Source organism: Mobula hypostoma, chromosome 11 (assembly GCF_963921235.1).
Source record: "Mobula hypostoma chromosome 11, sMobHyp1.1, whole genome shotgun sequence".
NCBI lineage: Eukaryota > Metazoa > Chordata > Chondrichthyes > Myliobatiformes > Myliobatidae > Mobula > Mobula hypostoma.
In genome coordinates, this window is record NC_086107.1 from 46,394,049 (window position 1) to 46,416,975 (window position 22,927).

General features: G+C 40.7%; 1 protein-coding gene across 11 annotated transcripts in view; it reads left to right on the forward strand.

The window, feature by feature from the left end:
* LOC134353698 (protein IWS1 homolog) overlaps positions 1–21,348 on the forward strand; it is a 69,784-nt gene extending 48,436 nt beyond the window's left edge. For 6 of the 11 annotated variants that reach the window (XM_063061972.1, XM_063061965.1, XM_063061968.1 and 3 more), the window contains one exon: positions 714–9,751. In XM_063061972.1, the coding sequence (XP_062918042.1) occupies positions 714–751 (38 nt within the window). In that variant the 3' untranslated portion in view covers positions 752–9,751. Of the gene's footprint in view, positions 1–713; positions 9,752–18,287 lie in introns of those variants that run through there. The other 5 variants (XM_063061963.1, XM_063061967.1, XM_063061970.1 and 2 more) reach the window with 2 other exon arrangements.
* Positions 21,349–22,927: the final 1,579 nt, after the last annotated feature.

A 22,927-nucleotide genomic window follows, 5' to 3' on the forward strand; every position in this document is an offset into this window, starting at 1 on the left:
TAGAAATGTCATGCCTCTGTCAATGTTGTCATCGATACAAATTAGCGGTTATCTTCCAGTTTCTGTAAATTGCATGTGATTGTCATCTCTTAATTCCAGTGCATGTAATCAGCATAATTCACTTACCATCACACACTGGGAATATTTCCCTAAATTCCTCAAAGAAAATATCCTCATATTGATGACAGTTTTGAATGGAATAGAAGAAGAAATTGAACCAAATGCACATGCAAATGAGCTAAGGAATTAAAGTAAGGAAAATCTTGAAAAAGCTGCGGGAATTTTTTTTACAATTGCAAGGCTTCTGTTGCAAACAAAGTGAGATTCACTTTTCACTAATCCCTTAAAAATTCCTGCAGACATTGCCTGCTTAACGTCTGGGAAATTACTGAAGATACTGTATACATTCCATCTGCCAGCTTCTCTGGGGCAAAGTAGATTGATGAAATTTGCAACAGGACTTGAGTCACGTGTCTCTATTCTACAGATTCACATTTCATAGACAGGACCATGCCAAATTAATGTAACTGGACTCGAATTATTCTACAATTCCTCCATTTTAAAAGTATCTGGAATTTTCCTTTAGAACCAAAACATTCAAGTTCAGTTGTTGCTATGTTTTTACGTGTGGTTAAATTCTGGCTTTGAATCTCTGTTGTTTCATTTTTACATTGCCTGAATTAATATAAACACATTTCCTTTATTTGATTCAGAGGTCACCCAGGCAAAGCCTGATGAACCTGAAATGTAAGAAGAGCAGCCGAGTAATCAGAGTTCAGGAGAAAATGAAGATAATATGTTTGTTGGGACACACAGAGAACTGTTGAAAACTTCATGAAGTTTTGCTTGCATTGCAGTTTCTGTAGATTACAGATGATTATCTTGTAGTTAATTCTGTGAATAGTGTCACCATTATTCAGTAACCAGCACAGCCAGAAGATTGTTTAAATATTGAACTCTCCCACCAGCACTGAGTTTACATGTTATTTGGGAACATTCATGCCTCTATTCCAATAGCAGTGTTGAACAATCTATATTCCACCAGATTATCTGAAGATGATTCCTTGAAGATGGTCTAGCCGACTAATTGAAAGCAGTCATGACTCTATTCCAATAGTAACATTGAACCATCAGTACTACTGCTGGTATGTTCAACTTTGCTACTGGACTGGAGGCATCAGTCTGTTCTGTCCATCTCTGGGAACTGTGGATGGAACAAGACAAATTGGTGTTACCACCACTATCAGACCAGAGTTATTCCCCAATTCTTCAAATACAAAACTGTGTAGAATTTTGTTTTGTAACCTGCACATTCAAGGCATAAAACAACAAATCCTGAAGCCTTCCTTATCATTTTGGGGGATTTTAACCTGGCCTCCTTGAAGACATCTCTAAATAATTATTACCAATAAATCACTTGCCTCCCCACGTTCACAATTTGGAAAGTCTGATCAGCTGGCTGTACTTCTACTCTCTGAGTGTATGCAGAAATTGAAGACTGCAGCACCAGTAGTGCGAACCAAGAAGGTATAGACAAGGGAGGTGCAGGAGCGCTTACAGGACTGCTTTGAATTGGTAGTGTTACGTACCCCGTAACTGGGTTGTCAAACCAGCAGAAATTGACCACTTAGTTGGAGTCTGGATTACTGGAACTAAGAAAGTTTTATTAAAGAAATAAGCAACACAGTACTCTAATCAAAAGGATATAAATGCAACAGTTTAGCAATGATAAAACACACATGTACACTGAACTAGGATAACAGGATCAATCAAGCTCTATCGCAGTCTAGGGGTAAATGATCAGTTTCAAGTGACGCAAAGTTCAGTTCAATTGAGTTCAGTTCAGTTCGCAGTAATCGCTGTTGTGCCGTTGGGGCGGGGAGAAGAGAGAGAGCGAAAGCGAATGAATATTCAAAACGGATTCCACACAGACCTTCGATATTCCTCGCAGTTAGCTTTCGGGTGCTGACCGTACCTTTCTACCCTGTGCGTCTATGGCTGGTCCTGCGACCAGACCTCAAAAACCGCACCAACTTGTGGGGGCACACCGCTTCCAGGGTCTCGTTACCTCGTGGAGTCGTGTATCTGTTGCCTTAGCGAACCTGTCCCTTTTTATCCCCCTGCTGGGGTATCGCCTGTCCATCAAACTTCAAACAGTTCAGGGTTCAAAGCCACCGGTCTCTGACAATACTCGGAACCGTGTCTCCTTTCGGTAATCTCTCTCGTCTCTCTCTTATTAGCACCTTGCATGTTCCCCCTTTGTCCACTTATTGGCATCAATCTTCTGATAACTGGTTCTTTTGTCACAGTAGACTGGACTGTAATCAGGGATACATCTTTAAGTCTGAATGAGCATGCCTAAACTGTCACTGACTTCTTTAAAATCTGTGTGGATGAATGTGTGCCTATGAGCTGTACATACCCATATCAAGAGTAATGAGTGAATGAGGAAGTTTTAATCTGCTGAGATCTGTGCCATTCAAAAATGGCATCCCAAGTCTGTACAAGAATACCAGAAATTACTTACAGAGGCTATCTTAACAGCAAAGGAACAATTCCAAATGAGGTTGAAGGTGGAAATGGATGCACATCAGCTCTGGCAGGCTTTTGTAGGCCATTACTGCCTACAAAGAGAAACCTAACATCATGAATGGCTGTGATGTTTCTTTCCCAGATCAGCTCAATGCCTTTTCTGCTCGCTTTGAAAGGGAGAATAAATCTACAGCTACAAGGATCCCTGCAGCACCCAGTGACCCAGTGATATCTGTCTCAGAGGCCGACGGCAGGCTGTCTTTCAAGACGGTGAAACCTTGCAAGGTGACAGGCCCCAAAGGAGCATCTGATAGGGCTCTGAAAACCTGTGCTAGCCAACTGGCAGAGGTGTTAAAAGACATTTTCAATCTTTCATTGCTATAGTCTGAAGTTCCCACCTGCTTCAAAAGGGAAACAAGTATACCAACGCCCAAGAAGAGCAGGATGAGCTACCTCAACAATTATTATCCAGTGGCACTCACAGCTATGGAAATGAAGTGCTTCGAGTGGTTGGTTATGGCTGGAATCAATTGCTGTCTCAGAGGGACCTGGACCCACTGCAATTTGCCTATTGCTGCAATAGATCTATGGTAGATGCAACCTTATTGGTTCTTTATGTGGCCTTGGATCAGCTGGAGAATACAAATACTTGTGTCAAGATGCTGTTTATTAACTACAGCTCTGTGTTTAACACAATTGTTACTATAGTTCTGATGAAAAAGCTCCAGAACTTGAGCCTCTGTTCCTCCCTCTGCAACTGGATTCATGACTTCCTAACACAGTGACCACAGTCTGTGCAGGTCAGAAACAACATCTCCACTTTGCTGACAATCAACACCGGCGCATCTCGGTGATGCATGTTTAGCCCACTACTCTCTCTCTATGCCATTGACTGTGTGGCTTGGCACAGCACAAATGTCTTTTATAAATTTGATGATGATACAAGTATTGTTGGCAGAATTTCAGATGGTAACCCAAGGGTGTACAGGAGTGAGATACATCAGCTAGTTGAGGGCTGTTGTAGGAACAACCTTGCACTCAGTGTCAGTAAGCTGGATGTGGACTTCAGAAAAGGTAAAACTAGGGAACACACACCAGTCCTCATAGAGGGATCAGAAGTGAAAAGAGTGAGAAGATTCAAGTTCCTGGGTGTCAATATCTCTGAAGATCGATCTCTGACCCAACATATCAATGCAGATACAAAGAAGGCACGACTGCAACTATATTTAATTAGGGGTTTGAGGAGATTTGGTATGTCACTAACCACGCTCGCAAATTTCTACACATGTACCATGGAGAGCATCCTAACTCACTGCATCACTGTCTGGTTTGGGTGGTGGGCTACTGCACAGGATCGAAATGAACTGTAGAGAATTGTAAACTAGGTTAGCTCCATCATGGGCACTAGCCTCCATAGTATCCATGACATCTTCAAGGAGCAGTACCACAAAAAAGTCAGCATCCACCATTAAGGGCCCGTATCACCCAGTTCATGGCTTATTCTCATTGCCACCATCAGGAAGGAGTACAGAATTGAGAAGGCAAACACTCAAATATTCAGGATCAGCTTCTTCCCCTCTGCCATCTGATGGACATTGAAACTATCAAAACTACCTCACTGCTTTTTTTATTTCAAGTTTTGCACTACTTATTTAACTACTTCATATATACGTAAATACTGTACTTACTGTAATTAATGGCTTCTTCTATTATTATGTATTGCATTGCAAATACAACATATTTCATGACTAATGCTGGTGATATTAAACCTGATTCTAATCCTGAAGCTCAGCTGTTGCCACATGACTTTTCCATTTGTGAGTCTGTGGCTACGAATCATTATTGTTCCAATTCACATTGCGGAGCTGGCAGAGACACATTTTCGACTGTGTGAGCAGCATAGGAATGCTAATTCTGAAGTCTAACAAACATTTGACTCGAATCAGATACTAGATCAGTAGAAAGTTTTATGTTTGATGTGCTGTGTCTAAATGAAAGAAAGGTCTGGGTAATTAGTTCAACAGTGAGATGCAGATCTTCAGGCAAGTTAATGATTGACTTTTGTGTTGTCAAATTGGTGGCGGAGTCTGCAAGAATTCATGACTCGTAATCAAGCTTCACTGAAAGTGCTGGTACATCTTGTCTCAAGCTGTGTTGTCATTTTACACCTGAGAGATGTGAAATCCCTTACATCCCCTTTTCTGAATACAGTGCCAAATTCAGATGTCACCCCAACAAAGCCTAAAGAACATGAAAGGGAAGAAAAGAAGTTTCATGAAATTTGCTTGCATTGCAGTTTCTGTAGATTCCACATGATTATCTTCTAGTTAATTCCTGTAACCTCTCATCACAGCGCTAAGCGGTATTGCATCCGTATTGTACTGTCTCAGTACTTTTTTATTTGTGTTCTGTAGCACTTTCTTTATTCGCTGTTATTTTGTAAATAACACTATTCTTTGCATTTCTGGTCAGATGCTAAATACATTTCGTTGGCTTTGTATCTGTACTCGGTACAATGACAATAAAGTTGAATCTAATCTAATCTAAATGCTGTCAATGCTATTCAGTAACTTGCACACCCAGTGGGTTGTTTGAGCATTCAACTTTCCTACCAGCACTTGAGTTTACATGTTATTTGAGAGCATTGTACATCATGGATGTAAACATGTAAAGTCTGTGTCACCATCTTTCTTAATCCCTGGAAAATTTCTGCAGCTATTGGCTGCTTAACCCTTGGAAAATTCTTGGGAGATACTGTACACCTTTCACCTAGTGGAATGCAGATTGTTCAACTTTGCTACTGGGATTGAGGCATGAGTCTCTTCTGTACAGCTCTGTGCATCGTAGATGGGAACAAGCCAAATTAATGTCATCACCATTATCAGACTTGAACTATTCCCCAATTCCTTAAAATCAATAATTTGTGGAATTTTGATTTGGAACCCGCTTATTCAAGGTCTGTTCCTGCCACGTGATTTCATCTTCAGAGGATCTGTGGCTATCAACTACAGCATTATTGTTTCAATTTTATATTCTCTAAGTTGACGGAGACACATTTTGGCCAGAAGCCCAGGAATGTTCATTTTGAAGTCTACCAAACATTTGGCTTGCATCAGAAGCTGGATCAGTGGAAAGTTTTATGTCCAATGTGCTGTGAAGGACATCCAACTGAGGTAAAGAGTGGGTAATTTGTGCCACAGTGAGATGCAGGTCTTCCGGCAAATTAATGTTTCCCTACTGTTTTGTCAAAATGGCCAAGGATTCTGCAGGAATTCAAGACTCATCATCCAGCAGCTCAGAATGGTTTGCCACATTTCATCTGAGGTGTGTTGACATATTACATCTGAGAGAACTTCCTTTGTTTGAATACAACACCCAATTCAGATGTCACCCCAGCAAAGCATGGTGAACATGAAAAGGAAGAAGAGAAGTTAGTTAATCAAAATACAGGAGAGAGTGAAGGTAATAGATCTGGTGGAACACACAGAGAATTGCTTAAAGCTTCATGAGATTTGCTTCCCAATAGTTAATTCCTGTGATATCTACATAACTCAGTTACCACCACACCCAGGGGATTTTGGATTATTCACCTTCCCTACCAGGACTTGATAATGCATATCATTTGAAACCATTGTACATTATGTGAAGTCAGCATCGCCACCATAATCCATTAAAGGTTATACCATATTAATTTCTTTGATTGCAGAGACATTTGCTTTCAAGTATGAATAAAATCTGGGAAAAATGCAAGATAAAGGATAGAAGCTTGTTTGGATATATTTAAATATAACAAAATCTAAAATGGCAGAGAAGAATGAGGCTCACACTTTCTTCTTATCCCAACTGCTTCTAGTTTCACCTACCCATCATTTCACCATTTCTGGTTATTTTTAATCACCTTTCATCCTTTTTGTCTGCCTTTTTCCTCTCCTCACCCTCACCTGTCTTTGTCCCCCCTTTTCCCCCTCAGCTGCTTCCACCCATTATCCGTCAGCCTCTCTCATTCTCTTCTCCCATCAGCCCCCACCTCACCTGGTCCCACCTATCAGATTCCACCCCTGTCACACCACCACCTCTTTATATTGGCTACCTTCCCTCTCTACTCTCTGTCGTGATGATGGGTCATGACCCTAAATGTCAATCAGCCCTCTGCCTCCTCAGATGGTGCTTGATCAGCTGAGTGTCTTCTTTCTACATCAGGGGCTCCCAACTTGGGGTCCATGGACCTATTGCTTAATGGTATTGGTCTATGACATAAAAACATGTTGGGAGCCTCTCTTCTATATGTACCTTAGAAAGGCCTTTGATACGGCCCCACATGGTAAGCTGATCCAGAGGTCAGAACACATAGGATCCAGTGATGGATAGTAAATTGTATACAATACTGGCTTGGTGGTAGAAGGCAAAGATGGTGGTGAAGGTTTGTTTTTCACATTGGATACCTGAAGTGGTGTTCTGTAGCCAGTGTTCAGTGCAAGTTCCATTAACATTTTGCATATAATTTAATAATGGATGATCATGAATGTCAGTGGTACGATTAGTAACTTTGCAGATTATGTCAAAATTAGTGCTATAGCAGGCAGTCCAGGAGATTGCCTCAGATTGCAACAGGATGTAGATCCACTGTGAAAGTGAGAAAGGAATAGCTAATTGAACTTAGGTAAGCATGAAGTGATGCATTTGGGAAGTTAACACAGGCCAGGGCATGCACAGGGCACTGGGGAATATAAATGAACAGCAAGACTCTGGGGTACAAGCATACGATGCCTTGAAACTGGTAAAACAAGTAGATCGTAGAGTTGTAAAGAAGGCATTTGTCTTCAAGAGCTGAAGCATTGTGTACAGGGGATGGGATGTCATATTAAAATTTACAAATTGGTGAAATGTGCAGTTCTGTTCGCCACACTACAGGAAGCATGTGATTAAGCTGGACAGGGCGCAGAAAAGAGTCACAGGACTGTGCCTGGATTTGGAGGGGTGAGGTTATCAGGAGAATCTGGATATCGATGGGCTGCTTTCCCTGGAGAGATGGAGGCTGAGAAGTGACCTCATGGAAGTCTGTAAAATTATGAGGGGCATAGATAAGGTGGGTAGTGACCGTCCTTCTCCTGGGTAAGGATGTTTAAAACTAGAGGACATGGGTGTATGATGAGTGTTAATTCCTGTGATATGACTGAGTGTGAGGAGGGTAGTGAGATCCAAGAGACAGTGCTGGAGGAGCCTCAGCCCTTGAGCTTGTCCAACAGGTCTGAGGTGTTTGCTCTCTGTGCGGATGACGGTGGGGGCAGTGGGAAGGATGAGCAACCTAACTGTGGCACCGTAGTTCAGGGAGCATTCAAGAGGGGGGAAAGAAGAAAAAAAGAGTGGTAATTGGGGATAGTGTAGTCAGGGGAACAGACAGAGTTTTCTGTCACAAGGATAGAGCATCCCGAAGGCTGTGTTGCCTACCTGGTGCCCGGATTCGGGACATTTTATCTGACCTGCAGAGGAGTTTATGGTGGGAGGGGAAAGATCCAGTTGTCATGGTCCATGTGGGTATCAATGACACAGGTAGAATGAGGAAAGAGCTTCTGCTGAGTGAACTTGAGCGGCTAGGGACTAAATTTAAAAGGCAGAACCAAAAAGCTTGTAATCTCTGGATTATTACATGAGCCACATGCAAATTGGCAGAGGGTCAAGAAGGTTAGAGAGTTGAAAGCATGGCTGAAGGATTGGTGTGGGAGAAGTGGGTTTGAATTCATGGGAAATTGGCACCAGTATTGGGGAAGGAGGGAGCTGTACCAATGGGACGGGCTCCACCTGAACCGTGATGGGACCTAGATCCTAGTGAATTGCATAACTGGGGCTGTGGATAGGGTTTTAAACTGAATAGTAGGGGAGTGGGTTCAACAGATTGGTGAAGTATGGATAAAGTAAAAAAGAAAAGTGTCGACCCCAATTGGATTACTGTGCTCAATTCTGGTCGCCTCACTACAGGAAGGACGTGGAAACCATAGAAAGGGTGCAGAGGAGATTTACAAGGATGTTGCCTGGATTGGGGAGCATGCCTGATGAGAATAGGTTGAGTGAACTCTGACTTTTCTCGGAGCGACAGAGGATGAGAGGTGACCTGATAGAGGTGTACAAGATAATGAGAGGCATAGATAGAGTGGACAGCCAGCGCCTTTTCCCCAGGGCACCACTGCTCAATACAAGAGGACATGGCTTTAAGGTAAGGGGTGGGAAGTTCAAGGGGGATATTAGAAGAATGTTTTTTACTCAGAGAGTGGTTGGTGCTTGGAATGCACTGCCTGAGTCAGTGATGGAGGCAGATACACTAGTGAAATTTAAGAGACTACTAGACAGGTATATGGAGGAATTTAAGGTCGGGGGTGATATGGGGGGGCAGGGTTTACGGGTCGGCACAACATTGTGGGCAGAAGGGCCTGTACTGTGCTGTACTGTTCTATGTTCTATGTTCATTGATCGTGTGGATAGTCAGAGGCTTTTTCCCCAGGGCTGAAATGGCTAGCACGAGAGCATAATTTGAAGGTGCTTGGAAGTAGGTACAGAGCAGATGTCAGGGGTAAGTTTTTTACGCAGAGTGGTGAGTGCATAGAATGGGCTGCCGGCGGCAGTGGTGAAGGCGGAAAAAACAGGGTCTTTTAAGAGACTGCTGGATGGATACATGGAGCTTAGAAAAATAGAGGGCTATGGGTAAGCCTATGCAGTTATAAGATGAGGACATGTTTGGCACAGCTTTGGGCCGCAGGGCCTGTATTGTGCTGTAGGTTTTCTATGTTTCTACAAAGATAAAGAAAAAACAAAAGATAAAAAAAAGTAAGAGTATAGTGAAGAAAACTCAAGAGCAAAAGAGTAAAAGATTACAGATTTTAAAAGGACAATGAGTACAAGTGCACTTTATTTGAATGCCATAGCATTCTAAACAAGGTGAATGAACTTGTGGCTCAAATCAGTGCAAAGAGGTAAGATTCAGTGGCCATTACGGAGACGTGGTTGCAGGGTGGAGAGGATGTGGAATTAAATATCCAAGGATATCAGGTAATGCAGAAGGATAGGCAGGAAGGTAAGGGAGGTGGGGTGGCGCTCTTAATTAAAGATGAGATCAAGGGGATAGTGAGAGACAATATAAGATATAAGGAGCAGAATGATGAATCCATCTGGTTAGAGGTTAGGAATAATAAAAGAAAAAAAATCACTGGCGGGAATTGCTGGTGAACACAGCAGGCCAGGCAGCATCTCTAGGAACAGGTACAGTCGACATTTCGGGCCGAGACTCTTGTCCTGACGAAGGGTCTCAGCCCAAAACGTCGACTGTACCTCTTCCTAGAGATGCTGCCTGGCCTGCTGCGTTCACCAGCAACTTTGATGTGTGTTGCTTGAATTTCCAGCTTCTGCAGAATTCCTCGTGTTTACTGATGGGAGTTGACTATTGGCTACCAAATAATAACATCACAGTACACAGGCAAAAGAGAGAGAAATATCTGAGGCATGTAAGAATGGAACACCAGTTATCATGGGGGACTTTAACTTGCATAGAGAATGGGTGAATCAAGTTGGTCGAGGCAGACTTGAGGATGACTTCATAGAATGCATCTTGAACAGCATGTTACTGAACCAACAAGGGGACATGCTATCTTAGATCTGGTCCTGTGCAATGAGGCAGATAGAATTAGTGATCTTGTAGATAGGGATCCTCTTGGAAAGAGTGATCATAGTATGACTGAGTTTCTCATAAAAATAGAGGGTGCAATAATTCAATCTAAAACCACTGTATTGTGCCTAAACAATGGAGACTACAATGGGATGAAGGAGGATTTGGCAAGTGTAGACTGGGAACACGGGCTACATATGAGACAGTTGAGGAAGACTTCCAAAGATATTTTTCACAGTGCTCAACAAAAGTATATTCCAGTTAAAAGCAAGGACAGTAAGGGTGGGGAGACCCAGCCTTGGATAACTAAGGAACTTAAAGAAGGCATCAAACTAAAAGCTCATGCATACAAAGTCGCCAAGAATAGTGGGAAACTGGAAGATTGGGAAAACTCTAAAAAGCAACAAAGTACCACTGTGTGAGCAATAAAGAAAAGGAAGCTAGATTATGAAAATAAACTAGCACAAACTATAAAAATGGATAGTAAAAAATTGTATAACAATATAAATTGGAAAAGGGTAGCTAAAGTGTATGTAGGTCCCTTGGAGGATGAGAAGGAGGAATTGATACTGGGATATGAGCAAATGGCCGAGGCTTTGAATGACTATTTTGTGTCGGTCTTCACGGTGGAGGACAACCTAACATGCTAAAGAGAGATGCTATGGATGCTATGGGAGCTGAGAACCTCGATACAATAGCTATCACTAAAGAGGTAGTGTTGAGCAAACTTGTGGGCCTGCAGATAGATAAGTTCCCTGGTCCTGATGGAATGCATCTCAGAGTACTGAAAGAAATGCCAGAAGTTATAGTAGAGATTTTGGTGATGATTTACCAAACCTCTCTGGACTCTGGGCAGATCCTGGTTGATAAGAAGATGGTGAATGTGGGCAATCGGTTTGGCAAATGGAGTACAATGTTGGTAAATGCGCCCTTGGGTTCTGAAGGAAGTAGTTGGAGAGATTGCAGAGGAATTAACAATGATCTTTTAAGAATTGATAATTTCTGGCAGTGTACCGGATGACTGGAAAATTGCAAATGTTACTCTGCTATTTAAAAAGTGTGAGAGGCTGCAGAAAGGAAACTATAGACCTGTTAGCCTGACATCAGTGGTTGGGAAGTTGTTGGAGTCGATTGTCAGGGATGAGATTACAGGGTATCTGTAGGCACATGACAAGATAGGCCAAAGCCAGCATGGTTTCCTGAAAGGAAAATCCTGCCTGGCTAACCTACTGCAATTTTTTGAGGAAATTACAACCAGGGTAGACAAAGGAGATGCAATAGATTATGGTATACTTGGATTTTCAGAAGGCCTTTGACAAAGTGTCGCACATGAAGCTGCTTAGCAAGATAAGAGCCCATGCAATTACAGGGGAGTTACTAGCATGAGCAGAGCACTGGCTGATCGGCAGAAAACAGAGAGTGGGATTAAAAGGATCCTATTCTGACTGGCTGCCAGTTACCAGTGGAGTTCCACAGGGGTCAATGTTGGAACTGTTGCTTTTTACAATGTATGTCAATGATTTGAACTATGGGATTAATGGATTCGTGGCTAAAGTTGTGGATGATACAAAGATAGGTGGAGGAGCAGATAGTTTTGAGGAAACAGAGAGCCTGCAGAGAGAATTAGATAGTGTAGGGGAATGGGCAAAGAAGTGGCAAATGAAATACAATGTTGGAAAGTGTATGGGTATGCACTTTGGTGGAAGAAATAAATGGGCAGACTATTATTTAGATGGGGAGAGAATTCAAAATGCAGAGATGCAAAGGGACTTGGGAGTCCTTGTGCAGGATACCCAAAAGGTTAACCTCCAGGTTGATTCAGTGGTGAAGAAGGCAAATGCAATGTTGGCATTCATTTCTAGAGATATAGAATATAAGAGCAGGATGTGATGTTGAGGCTCTATAAGGCACTCGTCAAACCACACTTAGAGTATTTTGTGTGCAGTTTTGGGCTCCTTATTTTAGAAAGGATATACTGACATTGGAGAGGGTTCAGAGAAGATTCACGAGAACAATTCCAGGAATGAATGGCTTACCATATGAAGAACGTCTGACAGCTCTTGTGCAGTATTCCCTGGAGTTCAGGAGAATGAGTGGGGAACTCATAGAAACATCCCGAAAGTTAAAAGACCTGAACAGATTAGCTATGACAAAGTTATTTCCCATGGTATGGGAAATGTTAAACTGTTGATTCCCCCCACCCCGGTCAGAGAATGTTCGGAAATTTAATTGGTTTTCTTTATTATATTTGGTCAGTCTATAAAGCATTGCTCTGTGTAAGTTTCCCTTCACTGTCTGCTCTGTTTTAGACCATAAAATATAGGAGCAGAATTAGACCATCTATCCCATCCAGTCTGCTGTGCCATTTCATCATGGCTAATCCACTTTTCCTCTCAGCTCCAATTTCCTGTCTTCCCCCCCCCACCATATCCCTTCATTCCCTGACCAGTCAACAATCTATGAACTTCTACCTTGAATATACATAAAGACTTTGCCTCCACAGCTGCCTGTGGCAAAGGAGTCCAAATAATTCTGGCTGAAGAAATTCCTCCTCCTCATCTCCATTTTAAAAGGACGACCCTCTATTCTGAGGCTGTATCCTCTGGTTGTAGACACTCCCACCATAGGAAACATCCTCTCCACATCCACTTTATCAAGGCCTTTCAGCAATCAATATGTTTCAATTCGGTCACCCTTCACTCTTCTGAATTCCAATGAATAGCGGGCCCAGGACCATCAAACGCTCTTTATATGACAAGCCGCTTAATCCTGGAATCATTTTCGTAAACCTCCTTTGAGCCCTTCCTATTTTCAGCAGATCATTTCTAAGATAAGGGGCCCAAAACTGCTCACAATACTTCAAGCTAGGCCCTACCTGTGCTTTATAAAATTTCAAAATTATACCTTTGCTTTTATATCCCAATCCTCTTGAAATGAATGCTAACATTACATTTGCCTTCCTCACCAAAGACTCAACTGGCAAATTAACATTTAGGGACCCATTAGGTCTCAGTTTTTTGTATTTTCTCTCCAGTTAGAAAATAGTCAACCCTTTCAGTTCTTCTACCAGAGCGCATGACCAGAAACTTCCTTGCACTGTATACCATCTGCCACTTCTTTACCCATTCTCCTAGTATATTTAAGTCCTTCTGTAGCCTCCCTACTTCCTCAGAACTACCTGCCCTTACACCTGTCTTTGTATCATCTGCAAGTTTTGTATCAAAGCCATGAATTCCATCATCCAAATCATTGACTTATAATGTAAAAAGAATCAGTCCCTACACAGACACCTGTGGAACACCACCAGTCACTGGCAGCCAACAAAAAAAGGCTTCCTTCATTCACACTCTTTGCCTCCTGTTAATCAGCCACTGTTTTATACATGTTAAGATCTTTCCTGTACAGTTCGACCTTCACCAATCCGACTACCTGTAATCTGGTTCCTTTGATAATCTAGCATTGATTGTGCTTAATGTAATCCTTCTGTAATTCGGCATTTTCACTAATCCGGCCCTCCTCAGGTTCCAATGGTGCCAGATTAGTGAAAGTCGAACTGTAATACAACGGGCTTGTAGCTTGTTATGCGGCCTCATATGTGACTCTATGTCAATGGCCTTCTGAAAATCTAAATACACATCAACTGATTCTCCTTCTTCAATTGTGCTTGTTATTTCTTCAGAGTTCCAACTGATTTCTTAGGCAATATTTTCCCTTGAGGAACCATGCTGACTACAGTCTATTTTATCATGTGTCTCCTGAGACCTCATCCTTCTTAATCAACTCCAACATCTTCTCAACCACTGAGGTCAGACTAACTGGCCTATAATTTCCATTCTCTCTCCCTTCTTGAAGAGTGGAGTGACATTTGCAATTTTCCAGTGTTCTGGAACCATTTCAGATTCTGGTGATCCTTGAATGATCATTACTCGGTCCTCCACAATCTCTTCAGCCACTTCTTTCAGAATTCTGGGGTGTACACCTTCTGGTCCAAGTGACTTAAATCTACTTTCAGACCTTTCACTTTCCCAAGAACCTTCTCTCTAGTAATGGAAACTTCACACACTTCATAACCCCTGACACCTGGAACTTGCACCAAATTGCTAGTGTCTTCCACACTGAAGTCTGATGCAAAAATACTTACTTAGTTCATCCGCCATTTCCTTGTCCCCCAGTAACATCCATGAGTTCTTGTACTATTTGGACAATCACAGTTGTGTTTCCTGAAGCCGTAACAAAACCATAAGACATAGAAGCAGAATCAGGCCATTTGGGCCTTCAGGTCTGCTACAGCATACCATCATGAATGATTTATTATCCCATTCAACTCTATTCTCCTGAATTCTCCCCATAGGCTTTGACTCCCTTACTAATCATCAATCTATCAACCTCCACTTTAAATATGCCCAAGGACTTGCCCTCCACAGCTTTCTGTGGCAATGAATTCCACAGATTCACCACCATCTTGCTAAAGAAATTCCTCCTCATCTCTGTTCTAAAGGGACTTCCTTGTTTTCTGAAGCTATTTCTCTGGTCTTAGATTCCCTCACTACAGGATATCCTCTCCAGGTTCACTCTATCTAGGCCTTTCAATATTCCCTCATTCTTCTAAATTCCAGTAAGGACAGATCCAGAGCCATCAAACATTCCTCATACGTTAAATCCTCTTTGCTTCCATGTTTCCAAAGTCATGAACTCCAAATGCATAACAAGAATCCATGTAGGTATTAGCTGATCTTCTTTCCGCAATTTTACAGGCTTCAGTCAGGGCTTTCATATCTGTGTAGAGGTACCAGGAATCATGCTTCCTGATGCCAATAGTTTCAGAAACAATAGTCCATTCAGGCATTCAGACTCTGTACTCAGTTGTTGAGGAGTTATTGGTGTACAATATCTGATCTGGGTTCAACAGAGGCATTTACTTGTAATGATTTGCTCTCCCTGGCATGTTATATGGCTTGCACAGTCATAATCATTATAGCCCTCCTAACCCAATGTAACAGTGTAGCTGGATCCACTGGACTTCCTCACTTGATGATGATATTAGGTGAGTCAAGAGCAGTTGACCATTTAGACCACTGAGCAGCTGTTACTTGAAAAGCCTGATTCATTGTCAGTAATGTATGTACTAAGTGAAGACATTGAACATTTAAATGTTGATTGAGCACAAAGCGAGAAACAGCCATGACTTCCAGACAGTTTGCCTGCGCTACTCATAAACCCGAACTCCATCCTAATACTACATTATCCAATTTGGCAGAATAATAACCAGAATGATGCTGCAGGTTTCCATGTTCTTGAGCTATGACTGCCATCATGCAGCCATGTTTCCCCTTGACGTACAGGGTAAATGGTTTACACATATCGGGGATTCCTAATGCAGGACCTGTACATCATTTCACTATTAAAGTTTGAAAAGCTTCCAGTTGTTCCTCATTCAGAATCACATGATCATCTAAGCAGTTTCTCCCCTTCAAGAGATGTTGAGTGGTTGTCCAATTTCAGGAGATGAATCAACCCATGCTCTGCTGTAGTTACACAAACCCAGAAATTATCACAGTTGCTGGATTGTTGTAGGCGGTTGCAGATTTGCTGGCCTTTGCAGGAGGGAGATTGAAGATTTGGTGGTGTGGTGTCATAACAACAACCTCTTACTCAATGTCAGCAAAACTGAGGAACTGATAGTGGACTTCAGGAGAAGGAAACCAGAGGTTCCATGAGGTTCCATCGGAGGAGCAGAGGTGGAGAGTGTCAGAAATATTAAATTGATGGCTGACACTATTTCATAGTTCCAGTCCTGGAGTCATCATATAATTGTAATTACAAAGAAAGCATGACAGTGCCTCTACTTCCTTAGGAGTCTGTGGAGATTTGGCATGTGCTCAAAACCTTGACGATAGATGTGTGGTGTGATGTACTGACTGGCTGCGTTATGACCTGGTATGGGAACACCAATGTTTTTGAGTGGGAAATGTTACAACAAGTCATGAATTCAGCCCAGAGCATCATGGGTAAAAACCTCCCAACCATTGAGCACATCTACATGTAACATTGTAAGAAAAGCAGCATCCATCATCAAAGATCCTCACCACCCCAGGCCATGTACTTTTCCAGCTGCTGCCATCAGTGCCTCAGGACTCACACCCCTGGGTTCAAGAACAGTTACTACCCCTCAAGCTTCAGGCTCTTGACAAAAGAGGGTGACTATACTCATTCTACATCTGGTGTTCCCACAACCAATGATCTCACTTTAAGGACTCTTTATCTTGTTATTTCATGCTCCCGTTATTTATTGCTATTTATTTATATTTGCATTTGCACTGTTAGTTTTTCATTCAACCTGTTTACAGTTACAGTTCTATAGATTTTCTGAGTATGCCCACAAAAAAAGAATCTCGGGGTAGTACATGGTGAAATGTATGTACTCTGATAATAAATTTTACTTTGAACTTTTGAAACTTCCTGTCCCAAATAAATTGCTTCATATTGTTGCAATTGTGCCTTGTCCAAATTTGCTTTGTGAACCTTTGGGGAATAAATCAAGCAAATAAAACACTTTACGTTCATCTTGGTCTGCATTGTCAAATGCAATTAGTTCGTCATCTACATACTGTATGATAGTCAAATTTATGGCTGGTAAGTCCCTAAGATGTTGTCTCAGAGCCATGTGGTAGTCTGTGGGATAGTGTTGTCCATTAAGTGTAAAAGCCAACTATGGCTGACATTCCTATGCCAGTGGTAGAAACCAAAATCCACTGGCCACGTTGATAATTGTAAATCACTTGCACGATGGCTTTAGGGCATTGAAAATTGTTGGTGGATCAGCCATTAGAGGATGGTTGACTTCTTATTAACTCCTGAGTAGCTCAACCACACTGTTCTATAGTGTTCCTCATGTTCAGAAATGCTTTCAAAAGTCCTTTGCTTGCACTCAACCACCTTTCTCCAATGATATGGGTGTTGTATAGGTTCTTAATACATTGAAATTCAGCCCAAGACTTTAAACCTCCTTTTTCAGGATGTGAAAACTCTTTGGACCATCTATCAATCTTTTCCGATTCAGCTGGTTGATAATAAACCTGTCTCTTTTCATAATTCCCATCTTCAGTTCTGGGTGTTATCACTCCCTTGGTCTTTACTGGGGCAAGTCATTATATAGTTGGCTAACCTATTGTTCCATTATTGCCATCTTCACTTGTGTCACTATAGGTCTCTGTAGAGTCCTTGCAATTTCCATCTCCTAATTCCTCTGAGTTCGGCATGTAGCATTGCCCCATAAGACTGTCCAATATCGGGAGTGTTTTCCAAGGAGGAGCATCACTCCACTTGAGGTCCCTGCTGGATTTTCTGATACTGCTTCATTTTATCTTGAAGCTCCATGCAATGCAATTTCATGCAATTACACTTAGTCCGTAGTCCTTTCACTCATTCAGTTAATTCTGTCTCCGTCATGCAGTTTCTGTAGTTCATCAGTTTTCCTTTTCCACTTGTTCAGTTAACTTTTTTACTTGTTCTGTTAACTTACATGTTCAGTCTTCTGACTCAACGTATTCACATTTAAAACCACATATTTGATCGTCCAACTCAGCATGTTCATTTCTCTTTTAACTGTGATAACACTGCTAATGCCCATGCAGTTTTTTTCCTTTCCCTCAAGCATTCCCAAGGTTTTTCTCATGATTTTTTTGATATTTACCAGCAGCCAAATTTCATTAGACTCAACACTGACAGCATATTTCACTCTGATTTCTTCATTAATCTTGTCAATTTGAAATATTTTGTACAGGTAAGAACCCTAACTCTCAGTCATCTGTTCACACCTAACAACTGGGGGATCAGTTCCTTTTTCTGTCGTGGGTTGCACTACTTTGGACATTGCTTTGCTGTACATAACGCTTAATTTGTCAACGTAATGATCTGATGATAATTTTATTGGCACTCAACAAGCTTGTAACAATTTTAATCTCATTGATACTCTTCCAGCTTGTAACAATTTTTGTTATGCAGAACACTTTAATTGTTACTTCCTTTTTTTAATCACTAGATTTGCAACCAAATTTAATTTTATACACATTTAACTTTATCCTAAATTTCCTTTGTTTAGATGCTGTATTGAAGTAAGAATGAGATTTCTCTGACGATTAGGAAAGTAAGAGGAAGGTCGCATGTATGGAGCAAAATATTTCCCTTCATCTGGGATTATTCTACCCCTTAAATTTTCGCAACCATCCTGCTGACTCCACCAAGCTGTTGGATCCCGATGTTTAAGCAATTTAAAGGTTCTTCAGAAAACAAGAATGAAGCATAGAACTTGATGCTTACTATTGTTTTATTAAATGTTATAATAGCAAAGAAGAACAAGAAGAAGCGTTGAGAGTTCAAAGAAAAGACTAGACTAAAAAGTAATAATGGTCTTCTTATACCAGACGAGGTAAAGGAAATTGTACTGAAAACAGTTAACTAATAAAATATCCAGATTCAGGTTGTATGACACTTGCTACTGAATCTGAAAAGTTTCTAGAAAAATCCAGAGCCAACTGTGCTGTAATTGTTAGAAACTTCATTGAAAAATTACATTATATAGCTGATTATATAAAAATATAAGCAAGCAAAACAAAGTTAAAAAGCAAGAAAATTAACAATTCTATACCCCAATCCAACAATCTCTTGAATAGATCTGAAAAAAACAAGGTTCCTTCACAAAGCCTTTTATTTGAAGATAATTCCTATTATGATTATTCAGGAAATTAAAACCCCCTGATACTACAATGTTTTTCTTGCACCTCCCTGTCATCTGCCTATATATCTGTTCAATTTATTTTTGACCGTTTGAATGTCTGTAATACATCCCCAGTCAAATGACAACACCCTTTTTTGTTCCTAATTCATACCCATATAGAAAATAGAACAGTACAGCACAGGAACTGACCCTTCAGCCCACAATGTTATGCCAAACCAATTAAATTAATAATCAAATGGCCAACTAAATTTTTCGCTTCTGCTACACAATGGCGATATTCTTCCATTTCCCTCACTTTTATGTCCCCATGTCTCCTAAAATTCCCACATGTATCACTCTCTACCACTACCCCAGGCAGCATATTCCAGGCACCCAGCAATTTCTGTGTAAAAACTTCTTGCCCCTCATATCTCCTTTGAATTTAACCCCTCTTGCCTTAAATGGGCTCTGGTATCTGACATTTCAAACCTTGGAAAAAGATACTGTCTATATACAGTACTCTGTGGCTATCATAATCTTATAAACCTCTATCAGATCTCCCCTAAGCCTCCGCTGCTTGAGAGAAAACAACCCAAGTTAGTCCAATCTCTCATTATAGCACATGCCCTCTAATCCAGGCAGCATCCTGGTAAACCTCTTCTGCACCTCTCCAAAGTCTTGTTTTTGGAGACTTTGAGGATATCCTCTCTCAACAAGGAAGTGATGGTTTTAAGAATGGCAAAGAAATTTTAAACCATTATATTTGCTTTTTTTTCCTCAACAGAATTAGCAGATCAAAGCATATATTCTGTTTAAATTGGTTGTGATTTGAATTAGATCCACTTAATTCATACGTGAATTATGTAAATCATATATGGAATATTTTGCAGCTTTTAATGTTGTCTTACATTGATTATTAAGCTCTTTCATTTGTGTTAATGAGGCATCAAAATGAAAGAAAATGTGGAAAGAAAGACAAACCGGAAGTACTGTTCGTATAAATTTTAAAATGGAGTCATATGAAGAATGGATTTTTATTAAAATTGAAAATTATAAAAGAGTGGAACAGAATAATAAAAACCATTATTGCATGAAGAAATCATGAACATATGAAAATGAATTTGAAGCTGAACATCAATAAGGTCTACAAATCAAATAATGCAATTGGCCAAATGGGCTAACAATTCAACTAAAATTCTGTTTGAACAACATGAAACTTGTACAATTTCCCATCTTCATAATTGAAAAGAACATTTTCTTTTCCAATATTTTTATTAATTTACATACAAGAATACACAGTACAGGAAAAAAAATATATATATATCAATACATTATACAAAATCGCATATAAAGGCTCCTTACCCTATATTCATACAAATTAATTAATTCATAACATTGAAATATAGTAATTTTATTATATTAAAAAAATCTAACCCACTACTAAGACCGAAGGTGATTAGTAAAGAAAAAAAGGAAAAAAATTATTAGTCATCGTCTGTGCTTTAACAGCAAATCAAAGGTTTTGAAAATAATTCGGAAAAGATCCCCACAATGTTTGATGGTCTTGACTAGATTCAGAGATTGAACATCGAATCTTCTCTAAATTTAAACATGACATGACATCACGTAACCATTGGGTGTGAATTAGAGGGGCCGCATCTTTCCATTTGAGCAAGAGCGTCCTTCTGGCCATAAGAGACATAAAAGCCAAAATGCAAGTCAGATGACTCCAAAATAATATCCTTTTCTCAGAACATTTTCAAACAATCTAACAATTGCTATTTCATTTCAGTAATACTATTAAAAAAAAAACAAGGTTATTGATGCACTCAGTATGCCAGTGTAGAATTAATCATTTTGTTCACATTCAGATTATTTTCCTTCTGTGAGGTTAAGGCCGAAATTGTACATTTATTCAAACATATTTTACAATTAATCCTGAAACAAATTTAGCCAAGATTCAGAGCATAATGTTGTTCTTTACTAATTAAGCTTGTCTAATAATTAAATTCTTGATCTGAACTGTCAAGCAAAGAGTAAAATAATCAATTATTTCCTTTCCATAACATTGTAGTGACTAAAAAGTATTGTATTAGCTGCGATACTGTTTTGAATGATCAGAAAAGATACTGTGCAAGTGCTAAGTTCCTCCAGCATTTTGTGTGTTGCTCTGGATTTCCAGCATCTGCAGAATCTCTTCTGTTTATTACTATAAAAATGCAATTTCTCAATTGTGGTAAGAACTCAGCAAGTCAGGCAGCATCTGTAGAGGGGAATATAATGTACAATCGATGTTTTAGGATGAGACCCTTCATTCAAATCCAAAACATTTAATGCTTATTCCCTTCTATAGATGCAGTCTGACTTGCTGGGGTCATCCAGCATTTTGTGTGTATTGCTTAAGATTACCAGTATCTGCAGAATCTCTTGTATTCATGATTTCCCAATATTCTTGCTCAAAGTAAAGTAAGTTATTGTTATTTCTATTCTCTCATGTTATGTATCAATTGTCAATCGTAATATGAGAGTGTACAAATGACATTGACATGGCATGACAATACTAGGAGTTCAGGGGGCCAGGGTCAGGAGTGGTCAGGCCTGATCAGGCTGAACCTCATTCAGATGGAATTGTTATTAGACACCAGCACTGAAACCCTTCTTGGGAGTTAATCTCATACAATATGAGCCATCTCTCACATATGCTCTCCATGCCATTCTATGCTGCATGGAGATGTTTGGGGCACAGGCTGCTCCTGCAAAACATTAAAAAAAACAATAAGTTACAGTCAGAAAAATAAGAACAAACAAGCCTGCAAAATGAAGGCAAAATAGCGAGGTTGTGTTCATGGGTTATCAACCATTCAGATTTCAGATGGCCGAGGGAAAGAAGCTGTTCCTAAAACTGAGTGTGTGACTTCAGGCTCCTGTACCTGCTCCCTGGTGGTTGTAATTAGTAGAGGGCATGTCCTGGGTGGTGGGAGTCCTTAACGATGGAGGCATCGCCTTTTGAAGATATCCTATGTCTTATAGGTTGGGGCTGAGAGGGAAATGGATCAGCCATAATGAAATCGCAGAGCAGACTTCATGGGCCAAATGGCCTGATCGTGCTCCTACATCTTATGGTCTTACGTCGTCGATGGTGAGGAGGCTAGTGGGCATGATGGAGCAGGCTGAGTTTACAACCCCCTGCAGCTTTATTGTTACTTCTGTTCTCTCATGTTATGTATCAATTGTCAATTGTAATACGAGAGTGTACAAATGACATTGACATGGCATAGCAATACTAGGTGTTCATGGGGGTCATGATTGGTCAGGCCTGATCAGGCTGAACCTCATTCAGATGGAATTGTTATTAGACACCGGCACTGAAACCCTTCTTGGGAGTTAATCCCATCTCTCACATATGCTCTCCGTGCCATTCTATGCTGCATGGAGATGTTTGGGGCACAGGCTGCTCCTGCACATATTCTACTTCTTCAGCCCAACCCGGCATTTGGATGTGTCATTGCAATCGATTCTGCCATCGAGCAGCAGAGAGAATGGGGAGCAGGGTGGGGGCTGGATTGCCTTAAAAGCTCATGACTAATGATTTCAGTTCATCAACAGCTCAATCCCAGAATCAGAATCAGGTTTATCATCACTGACATCGGTCTTGAAATTTGCAGTTTGGCGGCAGCATTTTAGTGCAAAACATTTAAAAAACAATAAGTTACAGTAAGAAATATAAGAATAAACAAGCCCTGCAAAACGACGGCAAAATAGCGAGGTTGTATTCATGGGTCATCAAACATTCAGAATTCAGATGGCCGAGGGGAAGAAGCTGTTCCTAAAACTGAGTGTGTGACTTCAGGCTCCTGTACCTGCTCCCTGGTGGTAGTAATGAGAAGAGGGCCTGCCCTGGGTGGTGGGAGTCCGTAAAGATGGAGGCATCGCCTTTTGAAGATGTCCTATAGTCTTATATATTGGGGCTGAGAGGGAAATGGATCAGCCATAATGAAATCGCAGAGCAGACTTCATGGGCCAAA